The 9,773-nt window shown below is 49.7% G+C and overlaps 1 protein-coding gene across 1 annotated transcript in view; it reads right to left on the bottom strand.

The window, feature by feature from the left end:
- Positions 1-5: 5 nt before the first annotated feature.
- The window catches only part of LOC104280206 (disheveled-associated activator of morphogenesis 1), a gene marked incomplete at its 3' end in the record, with an annotated part of 50,688 nt that continues 40,920 nt past the window's right edge, over positions 6-9,773 (bottom strand). The window contains exons 4-14 of the mRNA XM_009877781.1: positions 7,961-8,032; positions 6,039-6,133; positions 3,448-3,781; positions 2,871-2,981; positions 2,648-2,751; positions 2,149-2,215; positions 1,686-1,803; positions 1,421-1,559; positions 923-981; positions 410-597; positions 6-110 (exon numbers count right to left, since the gene is read on the bottom strand). Coding sequence (XP_009876083.1) covers positions 6-110; positions 410-597; positions 923-981; positions 1,421-1,559; positions 1,686-1,803; positions 2,149-2,215; positions 2,648-2,751; positions 2,871-2,981; positions 3,448-3,781; positions 6,039-6,133; positions 7,961-8,032 — 1,392 coding nt within the window. The remainder of the gene's footprint in view (positions 111-409; positions 598-922; positions 982-1,420; positions 1,560-1,685; positions 1,804-2,148; positions 2,216-2,647; positions 2,752-2,870; positions 2,982-3,447; positions 3,782-6,038; positions 6,134-7,960; positions 8,033-9,773) is intronic.

The following is a 9,773-nucleotide window of genomic DNA, read 5'->3' as shown; positions in this document are numbered from 1 at the left end:
GGTGGTGGTGGAGGGGGAAGAAGGGATCCAGGAGCTGGCGAAGATAAAGGGCCACCAGGAGCTCCTGGTGGCAAGGGAGGTCCCCCAGGTCCAGCAGCACAGATTGCCCTCTGGGAGAGAAAAAGGAGAGCGAATCAGTCATACAGAGCTAGGGGACACCACGCAAGAAACGTTATTTATTTTCGGCCAAATCTAACCCACATAGGAAGCACTCAAAGGGTTCAGAAATCCTGACTGATTGCAGCTGGAGAGGCAAAATCACCCTGTCACCACGGATGGCCATCTTGGTGGCCCTCCCAAAAAGCACCTTTCTGAGTCCCTCATGCAGCTCAGCCTCCATAAATCCCCCCATGGTGCTTGCAGAGGGTTTGAGACTGGGTCACAATGGGGAGAAAGTTGAGGGCCTCACCCTGCTCATCTCGTGGAGCTGCGCCGTGAGATCTGCAACCTGCTGCTTGACTTGCTTGTGCTCGCTGGACTCCTTCTCCAGCTTCTCCTTCATCTTGTTCAGTGTCTGCATCATTTCTTCCTTCTCCTGGGCCTTGGCGTCGCACTCCCGCTCCTTCTTCTCCAGCTTCTGCTGAAGCTCAGTGTGCTCTGAAACAGCCCCATGAGTCCACTTTTGGGTGACAAACACTCCCTTTGGGCGAACGGCAGCATGTGAGGGCCTGACCCCCACGCTGCCCCGCAGAGAAGTTGCACAGTTAAGAAAAAGGAGCGTGTGCTGTGCCTTAATACTGCAGCCAGGGCCTCCCTATGAAAAAATGAGTATCTGCTTTGCCCATTTCCCTTGTAAGCCCCATAACATGATGTTATCTCAGCTACTGCATAAAACCTGCTGAGTGCATCCAGATAAATACATGTATACATTGTCCAATTAGCTAACATTAAAGTTAATGTCATTTATCTCTCCATCACTCACCTTTCCGCATTTTTTCTGCTTGTTCTTTCCACTGTTTCACTTCATTTTCATTGACTAACCTAAAAGGAACAGACATGTAGCATGTGTGACAATCCTGATGCAGTAAACAAGCAACCATTACCAGCAAGGTTTAAGGCTCTCAAACTAGTATTTCCAATTCCCCTGCTCTGCCTCTCCTGGCAGGGTTTCGTGGGCTGGGATGCAATGCTGTCTCAGCAGCTCCAAGGATGCTGGCTTGTCCATCCGAGGAGCAGAAACATCCCTGGGTGTCAGTAAATGACGAATGAGCAACAGCAAAAGCAGCAGTTGGGAGAAGTAGCTCACTGAAGACAGAGAGGCTGAGCTTAATTCACCTGCACATCATGCTTAAGAGGTCAAAGTGATGCCAATCTGGCAGGGATAAGCCCCACTCTGGGCCTGCTCACCCGCTGGAGCAGAAGGCAGCCCATGTTGGGGCTGCTCAGCAGCCAGCCCCACGAAAGGTGGGAGAATACTTACATTCGGACGACGTTTTTAATATTGAAGTTTTCCAGGGGAGTGGCGTCAGGGTCCTGCCCTTTGTCACTCTGGATGACAATCTGCTGCACGATCCTGTCGAGCAGCAGCCAGTACTGGACAGTGTTGCCGCTTCTTTTATCTGGAGGGAGAAAATGGGCAATGAGTGTGGGGAGCAGCAGGGAGGTCACTGCCACCCCTGGGAAGGAGACGTGGGCTGCCAAGCCCCCGGCAGACGTGGATTTCCTCGCCTGCCCCCAGGACTCACAAGGCATTTGGAGACAGTGGTGTAGGATAGACATAAAGTGCGGGTACGCCTCGGTGTGTGTCAGCCTCTTCCTCGTCAGCTCAAACATCTGAGTCGCACTTTTGGTGTCAATGTGGACCTGTGGACAGGAACGAGCAAGATCAGGCCATAGGACCAGCAATGGCATTGCCTGTTTCCCAAGTCTCACTTCCAAACCCGACAAGCCATCCCCACCCCATGCCTGAGGAACAGACAAGTCCCGTTGCCCTGCAAGGGGTAAATGGTGCTGGTCAGCAGCTAGAGGAGCAGTGGGGTGAAGCACGCTGCAAGATGGAGGCTGCAAAAGAGCAAGGCAAGGGGAGACAGATTTCCAACCTCCAAATTTGATCCAGGAGATTGTACTTTGTCCCAAGTCATGGAAGTCCTTTTGAAAGGAACCATGACATTGAGTGCCGGCGTCTGCTCATGCAATGTTCGTACTCACCAGCTCAAATCTTTTGGCAAATTCCAGTTCATCTTCATTTCTAAGCATTTCGAAAAAATCTAAGTGCCTGAGAAAAGAAAGGGGTAAAACCCAAGACTGTTAAAAGCAGTTACAAATGTGACAATTAATAAATTGCAAGCAGCCAGTCTGGCAGCTGCCCAGAGACAAGCAGGACTAGAAACATCAGCTGGATATTCAGTCTTGAGCTCCCAGTCATTACAGCCTGTCCACGGAGCCTTCTGGGATGAGAAGAGGAGGAAGAGGGTTGGCAGCATCCCCCAGGCCTCTCACGGCACATCCTTCCCAGCTCAACCTTATGTTAGAGCACAGCAAAACCACACCGGGGTTTTCCCCTCCCTCTCTGCCAACAGCAAAGAACTCCCTCAGGAGGAGTGAGGCTAGACCCACAGGCTTTCCTCAAAGGACCAGTCCAAAAACCAGAAAACAAGGGCACAATTCACAGGCAAAAATAACCAGTGGGCTGGGGGTCACTACTCACCGGTCAAGGGTTGAATTTTCGTGCTCTCTTAGTTTATCAATGACTGGCTGGATCCCGAGCATGAGAAATTCGTATCTCAGATGGAGTCTGAAATCCAGGCTTTCCTGAAAGGGACAGTTGTGGGGTCAACACAGCAAGGTGCACGTGCTCAGAAAGCTTACTGAAATAAAACTGCCCCAAACCCACCAAAACACCTCCCTCTCCAAAGAGCCCTGGTGCTCACCACGCCTGCCCCCTGGCTCAGGACTGCATTGATGAAGGACATGATGGCTGTCTTGAGGCTCACTTCATCTCGATACCGCCCTGTGCTCTTGTCCAAGTCATTGATCAGCGTCTGCCAAACACACACCACCAGTTAAATGCCCAGTGAGAGCCCCAGTGTTGCATGAACAGCCCAGGGACACCTGCAGGAACAACTCCTCATGACGCTTCTACAGCTCCTGTAGCAATCCACTGGTGACAGACCATCAGGTGCTGTCTGCTGTAACACAGCCCACCCCAGCATCCGTTTTGGCTTACATCAGCCCATCCAGACATGCTGCAGTCTGGCAGAGCTGTGATCCCAGTGATCCACCACCAGCATTTTTCTTGGGAGGGGGAGTGCTGCCTTAAGTGATTTGTTCCTCACTCTTTGCTCAGCTGCAGACCTCACCAGACATGGTTCTAGGGTAATTCCCAGAGTATCTAAGTTGCAAGCAGCCACAATAAATCATTTGCAAGTGGAATTTAGACATCCAGGAGGAAGAAAGGGCAAGAATGCCAAATTTTGGGAGCAGAGGGGTGACTCGAGACCCGCATACCTGAAAACGAGTCCGTTCGCTGGCGTATTTCTGGTAGTGCAGCATCGCCTCCAGTACCTTTTTGTGGCCCCCGGGAACCAGGCACACAGCGCCCATGATTTCCAGCACTGCCACCTTCGTCTTAATATTCTCCGTGCTCAGACTCTGAGCGATTACGTTAATACTCTCCGAATGGGCCAGGACGTGAGCCCGGCCCAGGGAGTTGTTCATTAGTGCTTTTATACATCCAATGAGCGAGGTATGTATTCGAGACTCTGCTGTCTCATAGTCCATGCTTTTGAGGAAGTTCAGGATACACGACAAGCCATCCAGGTCGATGAACCGGGTTACAAACCTGTCAGAAAGAAGGTTTTTAACTTTAAAACCAAAAGGTAAAGGTCCTTTTACCCTCAAACAAGGCTGAATTGTCTGCTGTTGTAAACCCAGGACTTTTTAAATTTTTTTTCCCCGGAATTTGGATAGCAGAAAGGCTGCAGGACTCCTGTGGCCCAGAGACAGGAATGAGGTTGCAAAAATCAACTTAATCAGCGCCTGGTAGTGTAGGCAACCAGGCATCATCTGCAGAAGTTTGTCCAGAGTTAGGATATTTGGAAGAGGACCAGCTATCCCAGCCATCAGCACAAGCCCCACGGTGGCGGTTAGGAGTTTGCAGCCACACTGCTGCAAAACCTTCCCAGTCCCCAGCCTGAGTCTTAAATCCCACTTGCTCGTGACCAGTTTTGCACAGGACTGGAAGAAGTTCCTAAGCTCTGAAGTTCTCTTTTCATCATCTGCAGACACCCCAAAGTTGGCTGAGCCTGTCAGATGCCTGCCAGACCTCTCTTGCCTCACCATAGAATCACAGAATCATAGAATCATTGCATCACAGAAGGTTCGGGGTTGGAAGGGACCTCTAGAGATCATCTGGTCCAACCCCCCTGCGGAGCAGGATCCCCTAGGGCAGCCACACAGGAACGTGTCCAGGCTATGATTAAGGGACTTGAACATTTCTCCTATGAAGAGAGACTGAGAGAACTGGGGCTGAGAGGGGACCTTATTAACGTACAGAAGTATCTGAGGGGTAGGTGTCAAGGGGAGGAGACAATCTCTTCTCAGTGGTGCCCAGTAGTAGAACAAGAAATAATGGTTTTAAGTTAGGACATAGGAAGTTCCACCTCAACATGAGGAAAAATTTCTTTTCGCTGTGAGGATGATGGAGCCCTGGCATAGGCTGCCCAGAGAGGTTGTGGAGTCTCCTTCTCTGGAGAATTTCAAAACCTGCCTCCACATCCTCCTCCATCATTAGGCACATCTCACCGATTTTAAGGGATTTCCGACTTTTTTACAATGACTTATAATGCTGATAAATAGAAAGCAGACAGTAAACACAGGGCAGTGTCCCACACAGCTCCACGAGAGCAGGCAAGCAGAACACTGCACGCTGCTCAAGCATTTTAGGATCTCCCCGCTCGATGCCATCCAGGCTGGGTGTATTCTCCTCTGGCAAAAGGCACAGGCTCTGAAAGCAAATGAGCAAGAACATCCCAGCACTGGGATGATTTTAATTCCAAACGAGCCATGCCAATGCGCAGCAACAAAAGGGGTAATTGCAGGCTTGGGGAAAACTGATTTCTCCGCTTCAAAGCCTGCTCTTCTTTCAGCCAAAGTCAACAGGAAGCTTGATGTTCACTTCCCTGGGAGCAAAAGCAAGTCCAACAGGTAAAATTGTCTATAAAGCCTGCTGGATCCTTCTGAATTCCAGGGAGACAGACTCGCAAAACACTTTCAAGGACTTTGGAGAGTTTCATGGCTGGGTAGCAGCCCTGCTCCCAGGGGACTGCAGGGAGCCAGCACCCAAGATGTCCAGGTTCCATGGAAATTGGGTGCTCACCCTCAACCCCAGGAATTTCTTAGCAAGTACCATCACCAGAAGCGTTGCAAAACAGAAACAGAAGCGGGGAATGTAATTATAAGCAATAGCTGTTTCTTCCATAACCAGACTGGGTCATGAAACATTTTCCCATCAGAAAATGTCGACCTAAGGCATCTTAAAGGTTTTGCAGATGTGTGCACAAAGACTCCAGAGAAACCGAATTTAGGAAAAACTGCAGGCGTTCCGAAAGAGTCCCACCCTTTGTTTATCTTCCCCATCAAAACCTCCTAGCAAAGCTTTTTTTCCTCTATTTCATAAAAGCCTGAAGATTCATGCGATTTTATCCCTTTAAAAAGTGCAAGAAATGTTGAAACAAAAGGCCTTGTTGACCAACAAAAATGGGATATTATTTTTTTTTACAAATTCAATCTGGAAGGAATTTTTATATTCTGTTCCAATGAGAACAAAAGCAAATTTGAAAAAAAAAACCCATCAGAAGTCGCCTGATTTGCCTGAACAGATGCAAAGGTCCTGGTGGCTCTTGGCTGCTAAAAGGACCAAGGAAAAGAGTCGAAATGACAAGAGATGAATCAAAAAAACCAAGCGGCATTTCAGGGTCCTTGCCTCCCTTGTCCTGAGCAGGCCCCATTTATGTTTCTATTTAACCCCCCATCCGCCACAGGACATGAATCAAGAACCATGACCACAGCGATAAAGCCAGGAAACAGAAGGGAATTGCCTCATTGGTTTTGTCCGCAGTGCAGTCTTCAAACTTTCAATTGTTTTATTTCTCTCCTCCTCGTCTTCTTTTTCCAAGGCGATCAGTGATTTTCTCTGCAAAGCGAGAAAGGCAGATGTGAGGGGGGGCTGGTTTCCCTGAAAAGCTCATGCCAGAGGTGTGGCAGCACCCACTGCCCACTGTGCCAAGCCATGGGGATGGAGCTGGGACCTTAAATCAACTCTGGAAGTCTGAATGTCCAGATCCTTATGGCAATCGCAGGACTTGGGACAAGGAACAGTGAGGAAAATCCCCCTGTGGTCTGCAAGGAGACAGCCTGGACTAGGGACAGCAGGGTGAGCATAATGCTTTAGGCAGAGACAAACGGGACAGCTGGATCACCATCCCGAGAGGACACACTTAGCATTGTCCTGAGTGATCATTAAGTTCAAGAGTTAACGCCCTCTAGGTAGGAGAGTGTCACTCCAAATTGCTGACCTGCAACTCATCCAGACAAGCCCATGTTGGAGGATGCTCATGACTGTCCCCCTGCAACCCCTCAGACTCAGAGCAAAGAGAAGGAAAGGCTGCAGTTCAGGAGAGGAACATCCCAACTTATGGTCTCTGGATGTAAATCCTGGCATATGCCTACAATCCTCCAGAAAAAAGAAAGTGCATCACAGTATCCCATGAGAAAGTGTCCAGCTGAACCCTGCTCAGAGATGCTGCAGGTAACACTGGGGTGATGTGAATCTTGATGCCTTTCCAGAGGATGATCCCAGGGCTGGAGGGGGCTGTGAGGATGCAGGGGGATAAGCTGATGCTAACTAGGGGTCCACAAAGGGAAGGTGCTAAATGGGGGCAGGGGAGAAGGAGGGGTCCTTTAGCCTCCCCTAGTATTCATGCATCCCAACAGGTACCCATGTGCCCCTGCAGAGGGCTCAGGGGACACGTTACTACCGGGGCAGGGGACAGGATGCTGCAGCCCTGCTGGGGTCACCCAGGTGGGTCTCACCAATTCTGTCGCTCCCAGGTCTCCCAGTGCAACCCACCGGTGTGCATCTCAGCTGAGGACAGTGGCTGTGTGCATGGGACGCCCTTGGCATCTCCCTCACTGGATGTTGCTATCCAGCTGGTGCTGGGGACTGGGACACTGTCCCCCATGGCTCTACCCAGGTAGCACGGCTGCCTGCAGCTCCCAGCATGCACAGGGTACAGCTTGCTCACCCCAACTCATGCAATGAAGGCCACAGCTAAAGCAACACCCCAGGTGCCTCCTGCACCATCCTGGCCCTCAGAGGTGGCAGGGTGAGCCCTGCCAGCACCAGAGGCTAAAGCAAAGGAGGGAAAAAGGGTCTCTCCCTGACCCCTGCATTTAACCCAGCTCCTCTTCGGCAGTGTATCAAGGAGATCAAAGCCACCCTCCGGACATCTGGCAGACTTTGATGACAAGTTCTGCTCAGACTCAGGGCTTCAACCGGACAGCAGCCTGTGGCCAGCCCTGGGCATCCCTACATTCCTGGAGGGGAGCAGCATGTTCCCTCCTGGATCACAGCCCACTGCTCCCTGCCTCTGTCCCCAGTGCCCCACTCAGCCCTACCTTCCCTGTCACTCTGGCCCCATGACAGTAGGGCAAACATAGGGGAAAAAAGAAGAAAAATGATGTTTTTCTGTGCTATTTTCCATGCTGCTCCCAGGCTCTTTACAGCTCTTTACAGCTGCTGTTTGGCATCTGCCTCCCAGCCCAGGCTGAATGCCCTGTGTGCTGTAGAGAACACCTCTGTTTTGCGGCTGTATCTGCGGGTCTAGCAGAAGACATTGCCTCCATAAACAACACTTGTCACACCCTTGGGCACAAGGTTGGACCTGCTGCAGAATGTCGCCACTGTGCTGCTGCCCTCTTTGGGGGTTTGCAAGCACCAAAGTGTTGGGGAAATACTTACAGCAGCCATGGAATTCAGCTGATCGATATAAAACTCTGGCCAGCTAGTGGCTCCTTTATTTTCTTCCTGGTCCTGGAGTGGGAGAAAAAAGTGAAACAGAGACAGAAGATGAATAGAAATAATGGTAGCATCCCCTTCCCCTCATGATCAAACACCTCTGAAGTGCCCTTAAGCTCTTGCATTACTTTACATCAATATAAGTGTGATTTTCTACATTCTAAACTCACAGCTGACAGCTCCAGCTATGGGAACATTACCTGATTTATTGAAGTAGTGTATTTTATGTATGATCTACGTTACACCACTTGCCTGTGACCAAACCCTGGTGATACTGTGTCAGTCTTGTAGTTATCAGCTTCAGAGAAACCACACTGAAATTTTACATGCAGATTTCTTTTGTATTAACTCTACAGTGCCCTGGAAGTTTTGACTGCACAGCCTTGATGAATGTGCTTTGCAGGGAAAAAAAGTCTCTTACAAGCAATAAAGAGTGAATAAATGCAACACAAACTAGTCTTGGAGTAAGACTATGACTTACCAATACCCTAAGAGAGATTCCAGGCACAACAGACAACTCCTCTGGGGGTTTCATTGTTAGGACGAACATGCACTCAGCAAGGTGCCCTGTTAAAGGATGTCACCCCTGGGCCCATAACCTATGACACTGAATGCCTAGGGAGGTGGTTGAGTCGCCATCCCTGGATGTGTTCAAGTGTCATTTAGATGCGGTGTTGGGTGATATGGTTTAGGGGTGAACTTGTAGTGTAAGGTCAATGGTTGGACTTGATGATCCCAAGGGTCTTTTCCAACACGATTTTTTATATGATTCTATGATATACAGCCTCATTTCATCATCCCAGTCTACAATAGTCTGCATCTGATGGGACTCACAAGAGGTTTTCAGGTTCTACCATGTTATTGTAGGGCATGACTGAAGGAACCTATGGGCCCAGCTCAGATAAATTATACTGCATGTGTTCAGGAACTGCTTGGAGCAAGCAGGCAGATTTTGAGGGAAGACTTCAAGACCAACCTTTTTCCCCTGCTATAAGTTTTTTTCTAAAAACTTATACCAAAAGGACAAAAAGAATTCACGGCAGAAATGTCCCACAGGTCTAAGCTGTAGAGTCAACCAATACTACACAAACCCCGGGCATCATCCCTAGCTAACCGCCTTCAGTTCACAGCCTGACTCGCTGCACAGCTCTTCCCCTTCCCTAACCTTAAGAATTGTTTGCAGAGGTCATCCCACACTGCAATCGCCTGCGACGGTGGGAGCTGGACAGCCTACTCCTCTGCTCCCACATCCGCGCATGCAGACAAGTACTGATCCTTTGGCTGAATTCAGCAAGCCCAAGGAGCCCAAATATTTACCGCGGTTCAAGAAGCATATGTGGGAAACATTCGTGCATCCAAACTTCCCAAGTTGAAGCTCGCCAAGATGAGAAAACAAGGAGTCAATGATAGGTTATTTGGATGGGACCCAGTTCCCCCACGGGCAGCGCAGCCTGTCCCTGCAGCCCTGACTGTTCTCTCTGCCTGACGACAAAAGAAGCCTGAGAGCAACAAGGGACCTGCAAAGCCGCGGGCATGTCCTGCGACATGCTAAGGGCCAAGAGAAGCTGCCCATCCACACTTACGGACACCTCCCTTCAAGTTTAAAGTAAATAAAGTAACTTTGCTGAGCAAGAAGATTGCATTCAGCCCTCCCTGCCCTCTGCTTTAATACTTCGGTTTATTTTCCCCTCCTTCCAAGAACTGAGGTTTTGAATGAAACACTTGATTCACCTATCCTCCACATTTTTATTTATTT

Source organism: Apaloderma vittatum, unplaced genomic scaffold, assembly GCF_000703405.1.
Source record: "Apaloderma vittatum isolate BGI_N311 unplaced genomic scaffold, ASM70340v1 scaffold27701, whole genome shotgun sequence".
Taxonomy (NCBI): domain Eukaryota; kingdom Metazoa; phylum Chordata; class Aves; order Trogoniformes; family Trogonidae; genus Apaloderma; species Apaloderma vittatum.
Note: the sequence above shows the minus strand (reverse complement) of the source record. Positions and strands in the feature narration are given on the sequence as shown.